This window comes from Bipolaris maydis, assembly GCF_028858645.1.
Source record: "Bipolaris maydis strain C4 unplaced genomic scaffold PSV08scaffold_17, whole genome shotgun sequence".
NCBI classification, from domain to species: Eukaryota; Fungi; Ascomycota; class Dothideomycetes; order Pleosporales; family Pleosporaceae; genus Bipolaris; species Bipolaris maydis.
The window spans coordinates 113,254-137,181 of NW_027093873.1; the positions used below are offsets into that span (position 1 = coordinate 113,254).

General features: G+C 52.3%; 7 protein-coding genes across 7 annotated transcripts; 3 read left to right on the plus strand and 4 right to left on the minus strand.

Moving 5' to 3' along the window:
* Nucleotides 1-1,916: 1,916 nt before the first annotated feature.
* Nucleotides 1,917-2,363, minus strand: PSV08DRAFT_356702 (uncharacterized protein; the record flags this gene model as incomplete). Its single annotated transcript, XM_014222316.2, has 1 exon — nt 1,917-2,363. The coding sequence occupies one exon, from the start codon at nt 2,361-2,363 to the stop codon at nt 1,917-1,919; it is 447 nt and encodes a 148-aa protein (XP_014077791.2).
* Nucleotides 2,364-3,191: 828 nt separating this feature from the next.
* PSV08DRAFT_231919 (uncharacterized protein) lies at nt 3,192-5,974 on the plus strand (the record flags this gene model as incomplete). The annotated part of the gene is made up of 2 exons (XM_014222317.1): nt 3,192-3,338; nt 3,407-5,974. The coding sequence occupies 2 exons, from the start codon at nt 3,192-3,194 to the stop codon at nt 5,546-5,548; spliced, it is 2,289 nt and encodes a 762-aa protein (XP_014077792.1). The 3' UTR covers nt 5,549-5,974.
* A 480-nt stretch (nt 5,975-6,454) lies between these two features.
* Nucleotides 6,455-8,545, minus strand: PSV08DRAFT_382249 (uncharacterized protein; the record flags this gene model as incomplete). Its single annotated transcript, XM_014222318.1, has 1 exon — nt 6,455-8,545. One exon carries the CDS (start codon nt 8,543-8,545, stop codon nt 6,455-6,457), a length of 2,091 nt encoding a protein of 696 aa, XP_014077793.1.
* Nucleotides 8,546-9,530: 985 nt separating this feature from the next.
* Nucleotides 9,531-11,207, plus strand: PSV08DRAFT_211193 (uncharacterized protein). Its single transcript, XM_014222319.1, has 3 exons — nt 9,531-10,180; nt 10,236-10,840; nt 10,895-11,207. The coding sequence occupies exons 1-3, from the start codon at nt 9,690-9,692 to the stop codon at nt 11,035-11,037; spliced, it is 1,239 nt and encodes a 412-aa protein (XP_014077794.1). The 5' UTR covers nt 9,531-9,689; the 3' UTR covers nt 11,038-11,207.
* Nucleotides 11,208-11,571: 364 nt separating this feature from the next.
* On the plus strand, nt 11,572-13,448 carry PSV08DRAFT_382250 (uncharacterized protein; the record flags this gene model as incomplete). Its single annotated transcript, XM_066093402.1, has 3 exons — nt 11,572-12,301; nt 12,356-12,601; nt 12,691-13,448. The coding sequence occupies 3 exons, from the start codon at nt 11,572-11,574 to the stop codon at nt 13,446-13,448; spliced, it is 1,734 nt and encodes a 577-aa protein (XP_065947995.1).
* Nucleotides 13,449-14,861: 1,413 nt separating this feature from the next.
* On the minus strand, nt 14,862-18,823 carry PSV08DRAFT_412795 (ankyrin repeat-containing domain protein; the record flags this gene model as incomplete). The annotated part of the gene is made up of 4 exons (XM_066093936.1): nt 14,862-18,402; nt 18,436-18,608; nt 18,645-18,725; nt 18,759-18,823. 4 exons carry the CDS (start codon nt 18,821-18,823, stop codon nt 14,966-14,968), a joined length of 3,756 nt encoding a protein of 1,251 aa, XP_065947996.1. The 3' UTR covers nt 14,862-14,965.
* Nucleotides 18,824-20,731: 1,908 nt separating this feature from the next.
* On the minus strand, nt 20,732-22,768 carry PSV08DRAFT_211199 (major facilitator superfamily domain-containing protein). Its single transcript, XM_014222321.2, has one exon. It carries the CDS (start codon nt 22,569-22,571, stop codon nt 21,057-21,059), a length of 1,515 nt encoding a protein of 504 aa, XP_014077796.1. The 5' UTR covers nt 22,572-22,768; the 3' UTR covers nt 20,732-21,056.
* Nucleotides 22,769-23,928: the final 1,160 nt, after the last annotated feature.

Sequence of the window (23,928 nt, forward strand, 5' to 3'; positions counted from 1 at the left end):
CTAGGTATATGACGTGGAGTGATATCGAATAAATAATGCGCGTCCTCTTATTGTGAATCATGTTCACAAAACTGGCAACGCGGATATCACCTCCAAGAGTGCAGTGCAGACGAATACACGGGTGCGCGACGTCGTCATCAAGTCGCTTCAGTCCTGCAATGGCAACGATCTGCCGGTTCTTGGGCCGGGTGTTCACGAGTTCCGCCTACATAACGGTCAATCAAGAAGCCGAGACATTGTCCGTGGTTGAGCACCGCTAATGTAGTTGCAGCCGACAAACAAAACAACACGATCAGCGAGTTTTGCACAGACCCGACGGAGCAGCGCAATAGACGCTGCACCCTCGCCATCCTCCTCCATCCTCCTCCCACAGAGATAAAGCGTCAAACTTGCTAGGCGGCGTACTCGGCAGGATAGCCACTGTTGCACCAGGAAGGTATAGCCTACTGCGCACCACCAGCTTCCTTCTACATCAAACATGAGTGCGGAACAGTACGGCAACAAACAAATCGCAGAGAAACTATAGTTGCAAATAGTACCAGATGTAAAGTCGCATACGTGTTGTGGTCCAACCGGTACCTCAAGAACTAGCTCCAAATCCGTACGACATAGGAGAGCTGGATAGTCGGGCAGTTCATGGTAGCAGAGGGTTTTATTACAAGAGAATAAACAATGAATGAATAAACCCCGAGCCACCACGAGTTTTGCGCAAAGCGCAATCAACAGCTGCTGCATGCCACTCAGATAGCGCCGAGTCACGTGATGACCACGGAATATCTGAACGGAGGTCCATGCAGTGATTGATCGAGCAATGTACTGCATATGTCGAAGAAGTTTTGTGGTTTCTTGATCCTAAAGGATAGATGGAGAGAGAGAGACAGTGGTGCTTGTTTATAGACATGCTTTTTTTTGTAGGATACCAGGTGAGGTACAATACTCGTGCTATCAAGCATGTCAGGTACACTTCGACTAGGATACGTTAGTGCACATTCAAAAGGTGCTTCAGCATGCTCGCTCTCGCAGACTCGAAGACGGACCACCCAGTCAACCATGTGCTCGCCAGCATGACCATACCTTTTCCCCCTACCTACTAATCATAACCCTTTGCTGTCACCAATGCATGCCCTTGCCGTCGTACCCACGCAAAAAACGTTCTCGAACAACGGGCAAGCCCACACTCGGACTCCGGCCTCGCACCACGTCGACTCTACTACGTTTCATCGCCTCACTCGCCTCGTCATGCGCACAACGAGTGTCGTCACACGCATATGCCATGCTGTTCTGAAACAAGCCTGTACTCGTAGTATGACTCCACGTAAACATACGGCAGCAGGAGTGGGTCGGCGGAGGACAAGGGGAAAGGCGCGTGTGTTCGGTGGTGTCTCTTCGGCTGTCGGGTCTTGGCGGCTGGTTACACGTCAAGAAGGAATCTGCCGGCAGGCTATGCCTGTTTGGGACAAGGCGGTGAGGACGTCAAGGTGCTCAGTTTGGGAATTTGGGGCGGGAGGGGCTGCATGGAGCGTGGGGCGGGTAAGTAGGTCTGAGGTGTTCGAGCGGGAATGATGTGGGTAGATGTGTGTGGTGGGCTGGATTGGGAGGTTGGTCGTGTGCGCAAAAGAGCTGTTGGTTTGTACGGTGTGTTTGGAACCATTTTTTGTCTGAACGGTCTGTTTCGGGTTGTGTAAACGGCACCCCTGACTATAACGGGATCCCAATCGAGAAGGAGTATCTGGTATAATACAAAGCGTATGTGCTAGGGTTTTCACATGATAGTTCGACACGTGCTCTGTCAACACGTACATGGACGCTCCGAATGGTCGACAGTACCGTGCCGTACCGTACCGCACTTGCTACATATGAAATGGCACATGTCAAGTGTCATGACGAATGCATCAGGCAGACAAGCTGCCAGGGTCCTACAGGCCATCCAACCCTCCATAGCCCAGACCCCATAGATGGGCTCCATAGTACCTTTGGTAGTTGCCCATCCACGCTTGTCGGACGCCCGCAATGGCGCTCTTGAAGCTGTCAAGCAGTTCATCATCTCGCTGCCGGTCTGCTTGGGTGGCTCGGGGGAAGAACTTGGCCCGCAGAACGTGGAACCAAAAGGTAGACTCGACGGTTGCCATGAGTCCCAGGCCAGCATACACCGTGTAGCGTACTGCAGGTCGGGCCTCGCGCAGATGGTGGACGAGGTTGATGGAAGGAAGCGAAGGGTGAGCATGTCTGGCTGGGTGCTGATAGGGCCGCGCCCTGACAGTGGCAGACGCTGCTTTTTCGCGCACCTGTTGGAGCGCATTGAAGGCCGGCCTGGTGGGTAGTCTGCTTTTGGCAAGTTTCGGTGAGGCCGGCAGACACGCCATGTCATTGGTCGCGTGGTGTTGAGACAGAAGAGACGGTCAAAGATGAGATGGATGAGACGCAACTTTGTTCTCGCTGCAACCCACAGGGCCTGCCTACTTACTACCGGCCTGGCTTTATCTGCCCTCGAGACGCTGCATTGCTCGCCCTCTGTCGCCCGTGTCGGTCGTGTTCTGTGTCCAAGGGGCAGGCGCCAAGAGGCAGCATGTTTGTTTTGGGTCTAATTTTGCGAGGTTATTGGGAGTAGCATTGGCGCCGGCAATCTCAGAGTTTGTGCAGGGGAGCGGCACTGGAGCTGGGGGGTCTCGCGTTAGCGGCATTGGCGGTGTCGGGCTGCCTGTTGCGAGCATGATGACGATGACGATGCGCTTCCACGACGCCAGACGGATCGCGAGGGGCGCAACAGTGGCCACGGCGGGTTGGTGGGCGTGTGCGCCGCCTAGATACACACGTCTCTGGCACGACTGGGCCGAGTGCGAGGCAGACGGCGGGCGCAAAAGGCGGTGGCTGGCGTTGGGCGGGGAATTGCTGTGCTGGCAGGGACACCTGGGCTAGTGGGCAGTGGTGGCCCGCTGCCGATAGTCAGTCAGGAACACAATAACACCACGCGCTGTGCCTCGACGGCTCATCCATTCCCTATCCATAGCTTTTTGTTCTTTTTTTCCTCGCTCCCCCTTTATTGCTCTCCACTCTTCCCGGTAACCCAAATCTCCCGGGACTGCAGTGGCGCCGCCGACGACACCCATTGCACCCGCTTTACTATTATTAACCAAACAGTATTGATAACCAGCGCCCGTGTTGACGCCAGACACCGAGGAGGGGTCGCATCCATGGACGCCGTCGGCCTTGGCTTAAGTGGCATTCCAGGCCCGCCTCGCTGCTGCTGCGGAAACCATGATTGTGCTTTCCTGGCTTACAACGGTCGCCTGCTCGAAGGTTTAGAAAGAGACGTTTCCAAGGCTGCTCAACTCGGCCAAGTATGTGCGCCCATGACCTCGCCATCACTGGCCACTGCCCGCGCCTGCCGCTAACCTTTGCCCTGCAGGCTCTCCTAGTCCGCCACGAGGCCTATGTAGCCGACTCGGAGCGCGAGCGCAGAGAAATGATTGCCACGATTGAGAATCTCGAGCGGGACAAGAGGCAGCTCGAGACTCAGAATGCCCAGTCCATCAAGACCAACCGCGACCTGCTCGACCAGCTCGAGCAGTTGAACAACACCGTTGCCGAATCCGACGCCCACATCCACGCCCTCGAGGACACACTGCGATCGACCGAAGACGAAATCGGCCGCCTCGGCTCCCTGGCTGCACGAACCCAGTTGCTCGAGAAGCAGCTCATCGATCTCGAAAAGGAACAGTCTCAGCTTCAGCGCAGCCTCGATGCCAAACTCGTCGACGAGCGGACGGCCATCCAGCGATGGAAGGCGGCCGAACGCACCATTGGCGACCTCCAGGACCAGATTGACCGTATCGAAAAGGAATCTCGAGCCGAGCGCCAGCGACACCACGAGGTCGTCGCCCGCATGGAACGCCGCATGGCCGTCGAAAGCGAACTCAACTCTGCTGCAACCCGGCTCAAGGCAAAGGCAGGCCACGACAAGGGCGGCAACGGTGTCGTCTCTCACTTCGTAAAGGACATTCTACTTGACAACGCAAATCTACAACACGGTATCATGGAACTACGCGAAATGCTCGGCAACTCAAACGAAGAGGTGGAGCGTCTTCGAGATCAGCTCAGGGACCACCAGCCCATGTCGCCCTCGCAATCCGGAGAAATCACCAGCCCAACACTACAAAAAGAACTCGAAATGGAACAGGAATCACTCAGCCAAGAACTGCACATCCATCACCACTTCCACGCTCCAAAGACGCCCAGAAATCTATCAAAGGGACCGGCCCGGGGCAGGTCCAAGAAGAAGCGCTTTACTCTGACTCCCACTCACTTCGACCCACCGCCGACGCTTGAGCGCTCCTCGACCGCTGCCATCCTGAACCAGACTGCTGTCACAGTGCCAAACTCACATCGATGGTCTCAAGCCTCCACTCTGGGCCCGGGCTCATTTGCCGGCTCGCCTGTCTCCGACTCGCGCCGCGGATCCATGTATGATCGTGTCTTTAGCGAGGCATACGACTCGTCACGCCCAACCAGCCCTCCAGACTCCATTTGCTCTCCCATGTTCGGCCCTGCGAAATCAAACGACTACAGCTCGGATCATGACTTTGTGCCGTCTCTCAGTCGAAGACGCTCGGGCACGCTCGACCAAGGCAAGAACGTCATCAGGCACTCGCGTCGCAAGTCTCGTGGTCTCATGCCTCCAAGCCTGTCCAACATGCGTAGTTCTAGCACACCCATTTCCTTTACTACCAAGAGCAGCCCTGCCAGCGCCGTCATTTCAGCGGTTAGCCCCGCAAACTCTTTTACAAACGATAGTTTCTCCCTCTCGCCCGCTATGCAGACCGAGCCTCAGGCCGCGATACCCGAGGAGTGCGAGGAGGCTTCTTTGTCAACAGCCGAACCGTCCATCGCCAACTCTGCCGAGTTTGAGCCTAACGAGCTTGTATCGCCCATTTCCGCCATGCGTCCTTCGCTACATCGCCACGCCTCGCACTCATCCCTCATTTCGATATCTGGCATGGACATCCACACGCTACAGTCACGACCCTCGCAGCTCATGTACTCTTCTCCACGCTTTGCAGACGTTGGCCTTGCTGGCTCTGTTGGACCAGAAGTTGCGTGGGGCGCCACCGCGTATGGCACATTGTCGAGCAAGGCAACTGATGGCAGCATGCTCAGCCGCACCATGCTGAGCATTGCGAACCAGAAGCGAGGCCCCCGCAAGAGCGATGGCCACCAACCCAACACGAGCCCTGGCATCACCCAGAAGGTAGGCGGCTGGGTCTTTGGCAAGTGGGGCGCTACTCCCGCTCCTCCCTCCGAGTCTGCCACCCGTCCCCCATCCGTCTTGAGCCAGCAAACGCAGTCGAGTGCCGACACGGGTTCGTCCAAGGAAGGATCCGAGAGCTCCAAGAAGACCAAAGACAAGGCCAAGGCGAGAGCCAGCGGTGTCAATCAGTCCGGTCCTATCTGGGGCGTTTTCGGTGACGTACCTGAAGCCCCAACCAAAGTCGTCGTACAAGACTACGATGCCGAAGCCCTCGGCGATGCACTCGCTGATGCTGAGAAATAATTTCGTTTGTTTATTCCTTTTTGTTCCGCTCAACGATCGCAATCGTTTCATGACTCCATCATATTTAGCCACATTTTTTTTACTGTTTTCTTGCACTTTGGCTCCTCACGCAACGGCATCACGATAGACTTGCATTATCACCGGCGTTTTCTTTTTTTTTTGTCTAGCAATCCTTATGTCTCTCGTTTATATACATATCAGGGACTTTGGGGGAACCACAGCGATCATTAAGTATGGGCATGAGTATGGCTTACGATCATATGCGAAAAAAAATCATCAGATAAGGGAATTAAGAAGTAGCGAGGGTGGGAAGAGAGAAATTGATTGATTGATACCCAGGGTATATACATCATATACAATACGTACGTACGCGCATATATACATTGTGATGTAGTATGACGTGATTAGATTAGAGATGTACATTGTCATTTCTTTGTATGCAGAATAAGCTACCTTGGTTTAAGGTTTTCCTTTGGCAGTGACTACGTTTCACCTTTTGCTCTGCCCCTTGTATCTATGTGAGCCCGACCCCCACGTATCGTGCCCACAAATATACACAAGATCATTTTTTAGTCTAGAAAACTTGAAGCAGTTGTTTGATATTCCATGTTTGTCGTTCCTACCTACTACTTGGCAGCTGGTCCCCCGTTTTTAAAGTTACATGTATTTTTGATAAGTGCAGCTTCGGATAGAAGCACATGCAGCGACACTATATGCATCCTGCTAGCTAATCATATAAACATTCAATGTCTTCTCCACAACAGAGAATTTCTTTGAAACGCGTGGTCATCAGCGGTGCGGGGGAAACCGCTTCATCGAATCCCTTTCACATCAGGGATCTCCCTAGCTCCCATGTCCATTATGCATGCCTGTAGAGTATTGAATACCCGGCTTGGAAATACCTTCTCAGTCAATAACGACCGTTACTTTGGGCTTTTTGATCAGAGGAACCCGATTGTTGATGACCTTTGTGTGCTGTCTGATCTCATCGTCCGAGTCATCTTCCAGATTCACAATCCGACTCCGCTTCTTATCGTCATGTTTGTGCCTAGATTCTCTTCCCCTGGTCGCCAGGACTGGCAGTGTGGGCGCCATGAAACGCTGCAATCGGCCATCCAATGCGTTATCCAGGCTGGGCTTCACATCCTCGCTCTTATTCTCATTTGCGTTCGCTGCATCAAGAATGCGATATTGTTTACGGAGTGCCTTCACATCGTGTTCTAGGTTGAACCTAGAAACATCCAACCCGTTGATAGTGCGCAGGCCCAATGCCTCGGCCCGATTATCACCCCAGTACCAGGTAGCATCGGCAGTTTGTGCGATGCGTTCGTCGTTTCTTCGAGAAAATGCACGCGCGTCAATTAAAGCCTGTCGACCAAGATCGAGGCTGAGTGTTGTATCCTGAGAATCATACCCGAGAAGATGCGCCATGGCATTGCGCTCGTACAAGCGACCAGCAACACGAGCGTAAGGGATGGCAAGTTCCTTGTCTGGCGGATGAAGAGGGTAGAAACTCCCATAGCCCTCGGCTGCTCTAGGCCGATCATTGGATGCCCATCGTTTGTCTGACCTAGAAGCATCGCTTGTGTAGGCGGTACCATATAACCAGATTGCCGAGTTGAAGGGCCGTCCTTCATCGTAGTCGTTGGTCGAGGCCTTGTCCAAATTCGACCATTTTAGCCGGATGGATTTGATGCACATGATGTCGGTACAGACAGCCTGATTGGACTTTGTTGGAAGAAGGCGGACGGTGTCACCAACAGCCAGAATCTCTGAGCCGACGAAGATGCCGTGGCAGTATATCGTCGCTTCTGGCCATGTTCCTCGAAAGCGATATTTCCCCACAAGTGAGAGAGTTGAGGTCAAAGCTAGAGCATTCTTGATACTTGGGTGCCAAAGGTCTTGATCTACGTGATGCAGGAGCTCTTTCCAAAGAAAGAAAGGACGGCTTTGGCGCAATGAGATGTACTTGTACTTCTTGGACAATGATTTGTCCGAATTGTTTGGATTGGGGATCAGCTCTACTCTCATGCCAGAGCATGACACGTTTGAATTTTTGGTTGGCTCTAAGAGATCAGTAATGGTCGGTGTTTGGGCCACCTCTGTTACTAGACCAGCCTCCCAGCGTGGGACGTCGAGAAGATCGTCCGTCTGCTCATCATACAAGCACAGCTCGTTAGTAACGTCATGTCTCGTAACAGAAACTCCATCAGCCAGGTGGCGGATGAACATGACAATGTCTCCATTACGCGGAATCCATTGCTCTTGTGATTTGAGAGTCTGCAGTAGCTTCGGGATGCTTTCCTGTTCCGCTCGCCAATCAGGACTCAAAGGCTCTTGGATGGGTTGGTCAATGCATTTGTGGCTTCGGAGCTTTTCAACTAGGTTCCGATAGACGTCGGGTGTACCATCTTGGTCGGTCCTGGTCAGATCGTGACCCGGGCTCAGCTTCTTGGGCCTTCCTGGAGCTGTGGGGTGAGAGATTATGACCATGGGCGGAGTTGGTTGGACGCGGTGGGCGCTGTTGGGTCGGCTCTGGAGAGATGCAGAAACTGAAACATTGGATGAGCTAGCAGAACTTCTGGGGCGAGAGCTGTTGGACATAGCGCGGGGAAGGCCTGAGCCGCCGCGACAGACAGTGCAGGGACACCCTATGCTGTTGCCGCCATTCTGCATGAGATATTCGAAGTGGGGAAAAAATCTATTAGGAGAATCGAATTTCTTATGGCTGGGGTGGCCAAACAGATACTTGTCGAAACATTTGGGATCTGAAGGCCGTGGCCTCTGCCACATGGTGTAGCCTGCGGGGAGAGCTTCGAGAATGTAATGCACACCCGACTGGGCACTTCCGCGCTGCTCCATCCATAATTGACCGATCTTCTCAAGGTATAACGTGGGAGGATCAATTTGGGTGTGCGTGCCTGAGGCTGGGACGTGCAGGGGATCGCCGTCAGAACAACCAGGCTTCAATCGTACGAGTATGCGACCAGGAGTCATGATTGTGGCAGTCTCGAGTTGAGGTGAATGCGTGGGCTGCCACGGGCAGGTTTCACAGTAGCTTTGGGGTGCTGGCTTCTGGCTGTAAGTTGAGAAACGACGGGGGTGGGAAAGGTTTGGGTGAGGTCAACAGGGTGGAAGTAAAGGCAGGGAGGTGCTGGGCAGCTGGCAGGTGCGCCCACGACAGTCAGCAGAAGGGCGTAGAGGCACAGGATGCAGTGAGAGTGAACAGTGATGGAAGGCGGCTTCAAAGCGTGTACTACATATCGCTGGCAGTGGCACATTGCAGTCGCAACACGCACAAGACGCGTGGTGGTGGTGAGGGTGAAGGAGGACAAGGTCGAGGTCAGAGTTGCATGTCTTGGCAGCCCCACCGGCAGGCGTTCCTTGCTCACATGCAGGAACGCGAGATTTAGCGAGTCGTGCTACTACTCCACTGCCTGACTTTCTCTCTGCTCCGGCCCCCTTTTTGGCTCAATCCCCGCCGAACCACGACAACACAACAAACATGCTAGCCGCCGGCCAAGCACATGCAGCATGTGGTGTCCACGAGCAGCTGCGTCGTCTGCTGAGACGGCTGCACGTCTGCGCCGCGGAAGGCTGGGTGGCTGTTGGTCCTCACGTTCAGGCCGGCCGCTGTCACTAACCCTCAATATACTTGGACTTACCAGTGATGCGCAACCACCCGTTCCCGAGGCAGACCCGTGCGGTTCCACTAGAGTCCATCCCCCGTCATTAAACACGCCATGACCTGAGGCTCTAACCACACATGGCCGCCGTCGATACTCCAACGGTCCTTAGTGCGTGATGGAGTGCAGGGCTCATCTGTTTCGAGTCCTTTCGCGGTCAAGTCCACTATTGTTAGCCCGGTTAAGCTTTCGACGGAATCCACCCTTCTAGCCGAGACAACGCCCTTCGTCCATGCCCAAGCATCTCCTGGCTCACCTCTAAGTACCTACCCACCTCTCTTCATCCGCACATCTATGCCCCCGGTGTATAGTGAGATACATAGTGGCAAGGAAGTCCAAGGGGCAGCCATCGCTCCAACCAGCCGGTCCGCTCGTTAATCTCATCTCGACCAAAAGCCCGGCCTTCGGATAACTCGCCATTACCTTCGTACACACATATCCACCATTCCGATGCGATGAATTTCTTCCGCTCCAGTCGCGCAAACTCGCATTTCCCCATTGACGATGGCCGGCCTGCAAAGCGCATCTCAACACCTGCTGGCCAGCGACTCTCTGTCATCCTCGACAACAAGCTTACAAAGTCACCGGCCAACACAGCCAAGATCAACGTCACCACCGAGAGCACATTTTGCAACGACCCATCACATCAGCACGTAGGGCCCGTGCTGCATGTTCATAAGAATGAGAGGAAGAAGGGAGGTGTCTTTTCCGCCTTAACTGGCGGCAGGTTAAACACGCCCAACGAGGACCGAGCCAACAATGGGAGCAATCTCAGTGTTAGTGTTTGGAGCGACAGGGAGGATGAGAAGTTTGGTCACGTACGACAAAGACGGAGGGGCATTTTTGCCTGGGGACGCAAGAGGCTTGCTTTGGTTGTTGCTGTCTTGATAGTGCTGATCGTGGCTTTGGCCGTTGGCTTATCAGTGGGCTTGAAGAAGCATTCTGGGTGAGCCACCCGCATTTCGCCATTAAAAAGCAACACGTACTAACGCACCAAACAGTAGCTCATCGCAAGATGCAGCAAACGGTTCTCAAGCGGCAGGCAGCCCATCCGGCACCAACAATCACAACCAAAACAATGGCGCGGATTCCCCCACCGGAACCGACAAACCTCCCGCCCCATCTCCAGCAGCCCCACAGCCCTCTGTTCCTCCCAACTTCCCCGTCGGCGCTTACTCGCTTGTGGTCTTCCTCGATACCGTCACGCCAGAGTGCACCGCTAACCAAAACACCTGGACCTGCGCCCCAAACACAGACTACTACGCGGATCCCCAGAAAGCTCTTACCGTTCTCAACTGGGAAATCGCCGGGTCTTCTGACTCATACAAAATCTCATCCCAAGGGCATGATGATACATTTGATACGACTTTCCAGAACGAGAACCTTGAGCTGTTGGATGTAGGACAAGAGACGGAACGCTACCGGTTCCAGATTTCTCGCTCCAAATCTGTAAACATGACCGGTACCCTTGGGGACAGCAAGGGCGATTTCGAGTGTGATTACAGCGCAACAAACATACAGGCGTTCCTATACACCAAGATGCTCCGTACATATCCTGATGACACAATAGCTGTCCAAAACACCCCCAACGTCCAATGGCCATTTGGTAAGTGTGATCTACTGTCTAACTTCCATCTCCGCATACTAACCTCGTGTTCAGCCGTACGCATCGAGCAAGCTGTGGCTGGCGGTGAAGGTGTGCCATCCTGCAAGGATTCATCAGGTGACAGTGTTGGCCTCAAGGCCCAGGATGCGGGTACACTATGCTCATGTCTCTACAAGAACTGGACGCCACAAAAGTAGCCAAAAAGCAATTGCAACTTCTTTGTTCATTATCATCATCTAGCGTTTCCTTTGTGTAATGTATATACTATTGACATAGCATAGCGTAGCAAGCACTTTCCTTCTACTAAGGGGCAATGGCGGCGTTCGAATGTCAGGTTCACCAGGTATAGAACGCGTGTTTTTACTGTACCATTTGGTCATCATTTTTGTCTTCACGAGGTAGAGCAGGCGTCTCCTACATATTGTATTCCCTATTCCCAGAAAAAAAGACATCTCGGTAGTTGAATTCCTTTTGTACGAATAGCACTTGGACAAGGGCGGCATCTTGAATTCCTTTGTTGTTTTCCACAAGACAAGCACAATGCCCATTCCGGCGCAGATTTCAATGGTCTGCCGCATCCGGCCAAACATCGACAGATAAAGCAGTCACACGGCAAATACACTAGAGCAACAAAATAAAGCGTAGACATTTTGCCAAAAGAATCGTGCGCATCTCCTGCTCAACTGTCATATATCGCAAATCACTTCTACTCTCCCGCGGCCTTCAACCCAATGACCAGTTTCCTCAACAACATCTGGCCATTTAGCTCGCCAGCCCAACAGTCACAAAACACAATGCAAAAGCACAAGGGCATGCGCGACATCCTAAGTGATGATGATCGGGGATCCGGCTCGCATAGCAGCAGTACTACTTCAAGTGCAAAATACGGTGGATCCAGCACTATGACGATAACAGAGACGGTCGCGAGCATTCGTCCATCTTTTGGAACTGGCAATTCACTAGCTCGAAAACTTGGTTCTTCGCATCTAGAACCAGGAACTCCCGAGTCTCAACTCAGAGCAGCAGAGCTGAGAACCAAGGCGAGACTGATGATGGAGCAAGCCGAGAAGTTACAGAAAGAAAAAGAATGTGCTGCTCGTGAACAGCAAGCATCTCTCTCTGGCCATTCCGCGGAGAAATCTCAAGCAGTGAATGATGCTACAAACACCATTGTTCCAGAACAAAATGCCTCGTCTCCTCTTCCTCTCCCTCCCACCACTCAACCAACACCGCAGACACGCCGGTCCAAAACCAACATGACACCCGCGTCAACAACGCCACCAGGCTGGTCCTGTATGTCATCGAGTCAAAAATGGAGCACAGATCCTAATCTCCGTGCCCGCGAACTGGGCTCTAGATCTGCTATCTGCGCCGACCTCCACGAGCCCGAATACGCCATGCGCGACGCTGAAATCCGAGATGCACTCACGCATCTTGTATCATTGATCCAGGCCTTCAGTCGTGAGTTCTTTAGCGGCGAGGTCCAGATCCCCGCGCCCGACGGCATCCTCCCAGCGTCATTCTACGCGCAAATGACGCCGCAGACGGTCAAGGTGGTACACTGCGTTGCGAGTGGCGGACCGGCAGGCCAGTGGGGGTGGCACGATTTGTTTCTGAACGAGGAGAAGAGACTGGCACTCGTATGCGGAGTCATCGGAAACGTTTTTGTAGAGCAGGTATTTGAGAATGTGTGTTTTGGGCTCGGCAAAGAAGACAAAGATGCTTTTTTTGCTCTCGAGCGAGAATTAAAAGACGAGGATGGTAAGTATTTTCTCTCCCTTTTGTTCCATTTTACTACTTCAACAACACTACTGTAGTCTATTCACGGCCGCTGATCTCTCCACAAATAGGATTTACCCGACACTCCAAATTCTCCCAGACGCTCCACTGCCTCACCCACAACGCCACCACCCTCCCCCCTACCTCCTTCACCGCACACATCCAAACCATCCTAGCAGCACTAACCACACACCTCACACCCCTCCTCTCCCTTCTGCACCCCTCCCCGCTCTCTACCCTCCCCTCCCTTCTCCCCCCCTTACTAACCCTCACAACCCGCGCCGCCCTCCTCTCCCTAAACATGCACCTCTCCCCACACACACTCTACCGCTTCACTCCCTCCTTCAAAGAAGACAGCTACACCCCTTCCCACATGCACTGCACAAACGCCACCCAAATGCAGCAATCATGCCCGCACAACCCATCTTCTGTGCTCACCTCCGCCGAACAAGCCCAGCGCGCCACACTCTCCAAAGCCGAGCTGCGCCGCAGCAAAGGAGACCAGGCGCTGACGCAGATTATCGTGTTTCGCGGCGTTGTCGCGTTTCGGAAGGGTGGCTGGGAAGATGGCACTAGTACGGAGGGGGATGTGGTGTTTGAAGAGGAAGAGTTTGGGGAGGAGGGGTATAGGGAGAGGGTTGTGACGAAGGGGTGGGTGTTTTGTCGGTGGGGGAGGGGTGTGATGAGGGGGGTGGAGGAGCAGGTAGGGAAGAAGGTGCATGGGGATGCGTGGAGGGAAGGTGGGTTTGTGGAGTTTACGGCGTTGGAGGGGGTGTGGGATTGGTTGGGGGAGGAGGAGAGGGCGAGGAAGGGGGAGGAGAAGGTGTAGAGGAAGTGTGTAGATGTGGAGTTGGATTTTGGTATATCTGGAATATGTATGTACCTTCTTGCGAAGTAGGTTGTTGTTGATAGGTAAGAAAACACGCAGCGGTGTTGGTACAGCGAATTTCTTAAAACGACTCGTGTTAGATCAGGTTCATATTCTCTAACATAACAATCCCATTACACTTCACTAACGTCACTGTACTTCTCGGCCTGTCTTGACCTCCGCAATTTCTTTCATGTGTAAGGGTGGTTATGAACACCTGATCAGTGAAGTGACTACCTCGATCAAGCGAAGCCTTATCGACTTGGGCGAGTAATTCTTTTACCAAAGGCTTTCTCACACCTACAACGTGCCTCTGATTGGTGATTTCAAGTCTCCTGTGTTAGATTCCTCGGTAGACTTGAGCGACCTGTTGATTTTGAATTCTCCCCGTTCGTAGTAACAGAACGGCGCCGCCAGCTTAATTGAGTGGATCCCAAGAAATATATACCCTTTTCTACAACTGGAAGTCAGTATTGACATGATATTTCAGTGTCAGCCAACGTTATTGAGCCACATGAGGATCAAACAGCTGCTAGTTGCTCTAAGATGTTAGTTGGTCACGAATGGAACACCATAAGAGATGTTGAAAGAACAATTATCAAAAATGCCTGTCTTGTCAGTATCGATATTGGGTGAATGCACTGTGTTCCTAGTCAGTCCTCTGTTCAATCAACCTGCCAAGAAAGGGTCTTCAGATCCGACATAGCTGCACTTCAAAAGTTAGAGAAATTGTTAGATAGGGTATGCTGTGCTGCTGATTGTGATGAGACCCGAAAAGCGCTTTTTCTCTTTGCCTTTGACTTCGCAATTAACACGCCAAAGTGGTGTGAGTAGGTCGTAGAAATACTGCAACAGCGCTTGGAGGGTAGGCGGTGTTAAAACGATGTTAAGAGAATGATTGGCAGGATTAGTAATAATCAGATTATCTCCACTGGAAACAAAATGCTTTGACGAGTAAACACCACTGGATTATCTTACAAGTTGTAGCGCTTGGAGTTTCCGTAGAAGAACTGAATTTGAGATTTTAGTAAAACCTAGTCTCACTACCTTGTATGTCTCACTTCGCAGTAGGTGACCTTATTACACATATGAAATTCGACCCCTACATGCAGCATCATCTAAAATTTCAAAGGAAGAAATGAAACAAGGAAACAAGGAAGAAAAGGCTACATACTACAATCCCCTCTTCTTTCATCATCTGGGATTCCAATCCACATGTAGCGTGGGTATCAATATATACATCCGAATCTCATATCCAACCACATAAAAGAAAAGAAAAGAAAAAGAGCGAAAACACCATTAGGCCCAGCTAAATGCGCAACGCCCAACCAAAAAAATTCATGCTAACAGACAAACGAAAAAAGGGAAAAAAAAAGAGAGCGAGCGTTATGTACTCCACTACTACATCAACAATCCCCCACCACATCCCCTTCCCATTCGCATGCCAAACGCACCCGCAAGAAAGCGTGGTTACACGGCTACAAATTCTCAAACATATCCTTCGTGTCAATCATATCACAAATCTTCAACCAATCACTAAACTCACTCGCATCCGCCTTGTCATCGGTATCCTCGACCCTACTCTCCCTCTTCAACTTCTCATTCACAAGGTCGAGGTCGAGAATCGAGTCTTTGCCCGTAGACTTGCGTTGTCCGAGGCCGCTATCGGCGCGCGGGGCGAGGAGACGCGTTTGAATTGCCGCCGAAGAAACAGGGACATTGGGGCGCTGTGGCTGCGATGGCGATGGCGACCGTGCTTGACTGGCGGTAGGAGAATTGGCTGCGGCGGCAGCGGCGGCAGCGGCAGCAGCGGATGCGGAAGCAGACAAGCTGCCAAAGTCCTTGGTGAAGAAATCGGGACTCTTGAGGATGTTCGGGGTACTTGGTGATTGCGGTATTGTGCTCATAGCGCCAGTCGAGTTACGCTGTTTGAAGGGGGCGCTGATGCGGAGGCTCAGGAGAGTGCTGTGCTTTTGTCTAGGAGGCGAAGCGTCGGATGAGGAGGAGTCGGATGGGGAGGAGAAGATTGCGGATTTGTGGCGGGTGAAGAAGAGGGAGGACTTGCGGAATATGGAGGTTGATCGGGGTTTGCGTAGGGGAGGGGATGGGATGGGCTCGGCGGTTACGATAGGTTGGGGTTTTTCTTGAGGGGGCACGGCGTGGACTTGGATTTGGGGGTGGGGTTTAATAGCGGCGGCGGCGGGTTTGATGGCGACTGGAGTTTCTTTGGTGGGTTTCGACGGTTTTTCTTGGTCTTCCTGCTGTTGTTTTTGGAGGCGCTGCCTGAGTTGCTGTTCCGAGATCTGCTTTGCTTTGGCTTCGCGAGCTGCTTTTTCTTCCTCTTGCCTTGCATCAGGTTTAGGCTTCTCTGTTTTCACTTCAGATGGCTTCACTTCAGCTGGTTTCACTGTCACCTCTGTGACTATCAGTCCTCTCCTTTCAGCACCCTTGAGCATGTCTTGAATCCTGCCCTTCTCTTTCTCGTCAAGACCTTCAGGCACACAAGCCATAGGCGTAAGACCCTTTGCGTTTTTGCCCAGCTTCGCACCAGCGCGTAGCAGAGACGCAATAACCTTGTCACTGCCACCCACTGCAGCCGCATGCAAGAGCGTGTTCTTTTCTAAGTCAACCACATCCAACTTGGCACCTCGAGTGAGCAAGGTAGTCACAATCTCCAGATCCCCAGCTTCAGCAGCAAAGAACATAGGCGTTCGTCCAGTGTCATCAACACATTCCACATTGCCCTGCTCCAGCAACAGCTCCTCCACAACATCAGCACGACGCGCCTTGACAGCACAATGCAGCGGGAAGCGGCCCTTGTAGAAACCCGAAGAAAGACCTGGCTTCGCATCTCGAGCGAGAAGCAATCTCACGACCTCGATATCGATACCCGGGCATTCCTCCAGGACAAATGTAAGAGGATGAGTCGTCAAACGGGGCGGCTCCGTAAATCCCTGCTGAGGACAAGGCCAGGACGTGCGCTTTGCATGCCTATTGCTGCTCGCATTGGGATCCGCACCAGCATCCAGCACCACACTGAGAACCTGGAGAAGATACTCTGGTGCCAGTGGGGGCTGGAGCGAAATGTGCCTTAGAACAGCCCATAGCAGTGATTTTCCTAGCGGCGAGTTGGGCAAGTTGTTGACATCGAGACCCATGGAAATCATCATCTCGAGATCGCAGATTGGCATCACCGTCATGAACGGCGACACCTGGTCCTCTGCACTCTTGGGCTGCTCCCGCAAGACGACCGTACGACGGATCCATTCCTGCTGCGCAAACGACTTGTAGATTTTCTTGTTGACTTCTTCCGATGACTGCAGCATGTGCTTGTTTGGCGTCCAGTCTTCAAATTCAAACGTAGCACCGTTCCTGAGCAGCGCGTCGACGAATATCGGCTTGCCCATGGTCGCGGCGTAGTACAGCGCATCGCGTTTCTTGTGGTCTTCGTGGTCGGCAAAGTTCCAGCTCGCTTTTGCGCCCGCCTTTTGCGCCAACAGTGCTTCGATGACGGGGAGACCCTCCTCCGGAAGCGTCTTGACGGCCAGTATGAGCGGCGTGGCGCCAGATCGATCACGTATGCTTCTGCTCACGCCGCGTTCGCAGAAGGCTACAGTAGCAGTGGCAATGTTTTCCCAAGTTGCTGGGGCCCTGGGGCAGTTGGCGACTACATGATGCAGCGCACTGAAGCCATTCTTGTCCCATGCGTTGACACTCGGTGTTGTAACGAATATCGGTGCAATGGACCATTGATGGTTCTTGACGGCGAGAAGCAGCGGCGTGTTCTTGTTATTGTCAACGGCCGTAGGATCCGCGCGTGCTCTCAGCAGCAAGCGCACAGTCTTGTCCAGACCGTTCGCAGCTGCGAGATGCAAAGGCGTTTGTCCTTGCGCGTTCGTCTTGTGGAAGTTGGACACCTTGACGAGAGAATCAAGCACGGGCTCGTCCTCTTTCTTGCACTTTGTTGTAGCAAACAACAATGGCGTCAGTCCTTTGGCGTTGAATTGTTGGGAGTTGGCCTTGTTCTTTAGCAGCATGTCAATGCACATCTTGCTGTGCGTCGCAACATGAAGCGCAGTGTTGCCCTCGCTATCCTGTGCATTGACCTCAACACCTGCATCGATGAGCATCTGCGCGATCTTTATGTGGCTGAAGGACGGCGACACGGCGCGATGAAGTAACGTCTTTCCATCTGGGTAGGTGACCTTGGCATCGGCGCCCTCCTCGATCAAAGCCTCTGTAATGGCTTGAATGGTGTCCTTCTCTTTCGTCAATGGACATTCGAAGGCAGCCTGGAGCACACTCAGTCCCTTTTCGTCACGGACCGAAAGATCGGGGTTGCGCTTGAGAATTGCCTTGACGACTGGTGCTCCTGCACATGACAAAGCAACGAAGATCGGTTGTAGTCCTCGGACAGTCTTGCGGTCTGGATCGGAGCCCTTTTCCAAGAACATCTCTACCAACAGCACGTCGTTTCTCTTGATAGCCTCCACAAGGACGTTTGATTCGGGGTCGCAGGCTGCAGCGAAGATGTCGGCAATGAGATCGTTGCCGATAGAGAAGCGACCCTGTGTCTTTTGTACATGCTTCAGCAGCATTTCCTTCTCTTTTGCCAGCTCGTTGCGTTTGGTGTTTGCTGCGTTGATAATGGCGACGGCTCCGTTGATATTGTTGGTTTTCAAAGCTGCTTCAGCTGGAGTTTGGCCATTGACGTTCAGTGTGTTGTAGCTGGCGCCGTGCTGGAGTAAGCTCATAACCACTGCCAATGATCCCGACTTTGCTGCTGCGTAGTGGAGAGGTGTTTCGCCTGTCGTGTGCGTCTTGAGTTCCAGGTTGGGTCCATATGATAGAAGCAGGTCCATGAGATCGACGCGGCCATTCTTGACCGCAATGTGCAGTGCAGTCTCCCCTCCCTCTCTGGTCGTAGCATTGATGTCCGCACCAGCACCGAGGAGAATCTTTGCAATCTCAACATATCCATTTGCAACAGCAATGCACAGGGGTGGTTGTCCAATGTCAGTGACGTCGTCCGGCGATGCGCCAGCTCGAAGAAAGTGCGAGAGGGCAGCCTCGCGCTGATGATAGACTGAGTAGAAAATGGGCGTCCACTCCTTGGATGGTCTGAAATCCCCCAGCTTCTCCGGTGCCTCTGCAGACTTTCCAAATCTACATCTCAAAACCTCAACTGATGTTTGCAACGCCGAGCCCTTGCGTCTCAGCGTAGACGGGCTCTTGCTGCTCTTCTCAATGTCCATGTCGATTTGACGCAACATTGAAGGTTCCGAGTCACTCGACTCGCCCGAGTAGACACCGGTACTGCGTGAATTAGTCGACATGTTTCCGAGTAGACATAAGGGTTCTAAGGAATGGACCAGTGGGAGGAAGAGCCGGTAGGGGTTGGAAGGGGAATGGGCATACAATATAGTCTAGGAAGCGGAAGAAGCGGGGTGCAGAAGCAGAGAAAGGGAACTTCGCATCAGCCGCAGCAAAAGTCACCCTCAGTTGACGGGAGATTGACATGTACATACGTTTCACCGGCGTCTCCTCTCGGCCGCCCGATCGGGACAGCAGACTGAGTGGCGCTACACACGAATCAAGAGCATTCTCGTGCCCCGACCAGGCTTCCCACCATTAAGCGGTGCGACCAACTTACCAATCCCAACTCATTTTTTGTGCCTCAAGCTAATTGCGCTCTAGTCGCTGGCCGAAAGCGGCGTCGCTGCCAGCGCTGTTCGATAGCGCACGACTCGTGCCCATCGCGAATGGGACGTCGACAACTCTAGCCACAAAGTACCCCCTGCGTCACTTTTTCGCCAATCCGCCCCAGAAGCAACTTCATTACGCGCTTGTATACAGCATGGCTGACGAGTGAGCCCCGCACGCAAAAAAAGAAGAAGACGTGGTGTACAATGTATGGCGGCACAGCGGGCGCTCCTTGCATCTCGCGTTGAAGCGTTTACGTGGTTCATCAACACATTCCCCTCGTCCTTCTCCAAACCATCTCCTGGCTCTTGCCGAAACTCCATGTCCATGTGCACCTGCGAACCCGCAATCCTAACAAGAAAGAAACAAATAAAGAAATCGGGACAAAAAAAAAGCAAACGAGAAAAAAACGCGGTTGAGAATGTGCCACCCCCACCCTCCCTCCTCCAGCGATCGTCAGGCCTGAACACAACACTCTATGTACACTGCATCCATCCCACACACTTCTTCCCGACCATCTTCAAAGCAATTGCGCAGAATTCCATTTTCCACGACTTTTTTTTGCCCATGCTGCGATTCGGGAAACTCGACGTGGCGATCTCCCGAAACTGAGAAGGCTAATGACTACTTGAAGGAAATAAAGGCGATCATTGATCATCATCACCCGTGACCCACGTGTTTGTTGTACACTATGTAGTGTTTGATATAGAACTTAGTCAGGGGGCGGGCGGGCGGATAGAGCAGACAGGGCACAGGGAAGAAAGGGCTGGACGAGGCCAGACAGAGAGAAAAGAGAGAAGGATGGGTCAGTCAGCCACAATCTAGTCAGGGGCTTGACCTTAACGCCGTAGTACGGCGTGCCAAGCTTGATGGCGCCACGAGCTACCCAAAGCCAATATTTCCATAAAACAACCATCATTGCGTCTTTCGTTGGGGGAAGGGGCGTGTCCCCTCTTTCTTCCTAGATGAGACGCGCATGGGAAAAAAACAAATGTTATTTTGCGGACGGCAGACGGCAGATCTGATGGTAAAAAGAAAAGAAACGTGGAGCACGGGAGTTGGTAAGGAGCAGCGAGGTTCGAGCGCTCTTCTTCGTTTTGGAGTGTGTGCGACATTGTTCTTTGCTTTTTCTTTCTAACATACTTCTTTTGAGATCGGGTCGACAGTCGGTGGGGGAGGGGGCGAAAATCGCGGGGGGGGGGAGAAAGCTCGTTGCTTGGTCTTTGCTCGGTATGTGCATCGTTCGGCCTGATCTTCTTCCGTGATATTCATTCCAAGGTTTCAACTATGAACCTCAACACGGGAAGCAGTTACCAGGCAACTACCAAAATTCTCCACATATCTCTGTGGTCGATAGATCTCAACAAGTTTTGTAGAACTTGTCGTTCACTGAACGATGCACCGGTATGACGGCAACGTGTTTCCCTCTTCCGGGTGGAGGGGGCGAATGATGAAATCGGCCAAGATATAGTAGTCTGGATAAATATAGAACCTAAATCAGCCTCACAAAAAAAGGATTGCGCAAAAAAGATGAGTGATCGAGATAGAGCGGCGAGAAATGACCGTACTTTTTTGTTTCATGAATTGGGGCAGTCCTGAAGGAACGTGCCGTATCTAACGATATTGAGCAAAAAACGAGTGTAATAGTAACGCGATAAACTTCGCCTACCGAGAAACCAGGCCACCTATTTCAATTTGTATTCGCCCTCCTCTCCGTCTCTCCAACTCCTCTTATTCGATAACAATTTAGTCCTCCACAACACCATGTATCATGTACGCGATAGCGCGTAGTTTAGTAGGTCACTTGCTAGAATCGCTACACACCCAGCGTTCCTTCTAGTAAGTGCACTAGGAATGCGTAATCTCTCAGAATTTCACTCCCAGCTTCCAGCCGACCTGCAAAGTTCGACTCCACACCAAGCAGAGTGAAGCGATAATGTAACAAACCGCAGTCCAGATCACTACGCCCCAGTAGTGTCCGCCAGTAGTCTGAATGATTGCTCCTGCAATGGGTATGCCAGTAAGGGTACTGAAGCTCACGACGGTATAGCAAGTAGCGTAATACCGTCCGTAGACATTCGTATCACAGAGCTGGCCCACGCATACTGGTGTAAGGGAGATGTTGGAGCCAGAAGCGAATCCGAATAAGACAGCATAGACAATTGACAAACCTTTGATGGCCGTGGATGCCGATTCAGTTGTGGGCGTGAGGAGCGATGCTGGGAGCCAGAATACCAACGATGTGGCAGAGCAAGTTGCCAATGCGGCAATCATGCTGTTGAACCGACCCAACTTGTCGGCCAGCAGGCCCGGAAGCCAGCGACCGATGCAGCTTCCTGCGTTAAAAATGGCGGCCAGCTGGTATGAAAAGGACGGACTGAACGCACCAGTACTCACCGCAAAGGTGGTGAGGTAAGTGATTGGAATGAAGAGCGCCCATTCCATCATGAAGATGCCTACGGTGAGAAGAAGGTAGCTCTTGTGGCTGAAGATTCTAAAATCGGGCCACACCGACTGACCAGGCTTTGGTGGCAGTCGAGAGCGGATGAGGATGCAGGCACCAATACAGCAGAAGAGCATGATGAAGGCAACGATGCGGGTGGCCCATGGGAACCCCATTGTAGGTAACAGCCTCTCCAGGGCCAGTGGAAAGATGACGCCACCCAGCGACCCTCCGGCTGCAGCGATACCTGTTGCATTGCCTCGCTTCTGGTGAAAGAAATGGCTGATTGCTGCAAAAGCAGGAGTAAAGATCAGCGACGTGCCCAGACCCCCAAGTACCCCGAAGACGAGGAAAAACTGCCAGTACAGGGTGCATATGCCAAGGAGAAAGTTTGACAGACACAGCAAGATGCTACCAGCCAGCACCAGGAGCCGCGGACCATGGGCGTCAAAGATGGGGCCGATTTGAAGTCCACAGAAGAAGGACAGAAACACGTATACGCTAAAGATCCACGAGATGGTCGACTCGCTGTAGTCTTGCAGGTAGTGCTTGGCAATGTAGGCATGGTAGATGCCGACCGTGTTCATCATACCCAACGAGGCAATGAGGCCTAGAAAGGATCCGAGAACAACAGACCAGGCGCCTAAGCCGCCTTCTGGATAGGTCACCTCGGCATGAGCAGTCGAGGTCATGGATCGAGTGTCGTCATCATGAGGCTGGCGAGACTTCTCATATCCAGTTGCAGTGCTGTTTAGGTGACTCTCCTTGCAGCTGGCTGATGCCAGGGCATTGGCGGTTTGAGTTGGGGCACTTGGGCATGGTGATAGCGTATCCAACGGCGGAATAGTGAACTCTGCTTGAGGATAGGTATTGACTCGAGCAAGAGGATTGAGCGGGCTGATTGATCCTGGCGTGCTGCCTTTGGGTTCGCTGCTCATACGCGATGCTCAGGTGATATTGGAACAGGGATGGATGGCGTGTGATGAGAATGTGCCCAATGCACGTGCGCTTGAATAAGGTTTGAAAGAGCTCCTGCACAGTCCCCGAGGTGCGTCTACTTCTACCCGTAAGTACCTCCCAGTCGGTAAAACGGGCCGTTGGTCGAGTCGTAATTATTGTTCTCCAGGTTTTTTGTGTAGAACAGAGGAGAAGACCCAGAGGTATAAGTAGGACAGGGAAGGGTGGAGTGGATGACGGCTATGACCAAACGATCCACTTGGCGGCTTCGTCTATTTCTCTAGATGCGGTATCGCCCGCTACCGACGAAGGGTTTTCCGCATGTTCTTACCAACCGGGCCATGATTCGCCGCAGATGCCGAAGACCAAGACTCGACTGGATATTGGCGGTGAGTTGGACTGACTTGACGTATTCCGGAAATAATATTTTCGGAGTGAGATGCGGAGTTCAGAGCATCGGCATCGGAGTACTCGCCGTGGATGGGTTTCTTGGCTTACCATTGGGCTACTAACAACCTGGCCATTGTTCTCTCCCAGACATATTCCGGTCTTGCCAGCAATAGCTCAAATCCACCGGTCAGCATAGAATGGATAGCAAACTTGGTACGTCAGTCGATGCACTGTACAGGTTATCAGGCGCCTTAATCAATCCCACTTGTAGGCATTGGATTCCGACGGTAATTTCTTTCTGCACTTCGATAAGCATTCCCATACGAGCATAAGTATGTGGATCTCAATTACTCTTACGAAACCGTAAATAATCCCTGTATATGCAAATGGGGCAATGAATGCGCATGAGTGGCCGTAAATATGACTCCCAACTACTCCCCATAGACCCACGCGCCGTAACTTGCCCCTTTGCATATTCTTTGTCGGTTTCTATGCAGTTATATCACATGACGCTTACAGAAGGGTTACGTTATAGATTGGTCAGGGATATGAGTAGTCATATTAGCTTTACGAGAAAATGTTATCGGTAGAGCAAAATCCGATTGGTCTGGAATATGAACTAGATCTACAATCGCGCTGTGCCGACCTAATAGTAGCAGAGTAGTTTAGTATTCTTTATACTAGACAAGACGCGTCGCGAGCTGTAGAAGAGCCACCTCCTAGTTCTATAGTCCAGATAGCATTTTCATGAGCTATGGATAGTAGCCAACTAACTAAGCAAAACACAATGACATACATGGCATGCATCACGCCTAACTACTCTCCCCAAAACCTGCATCCATATTCCTCTTCAAATTCCAAGTATACATTCATACCCCATCCTCACATCCTGTGCTTAACAACCATCAAGTTCTTAGCACTCGAGCCATGAGTAGCATCACAATGGTT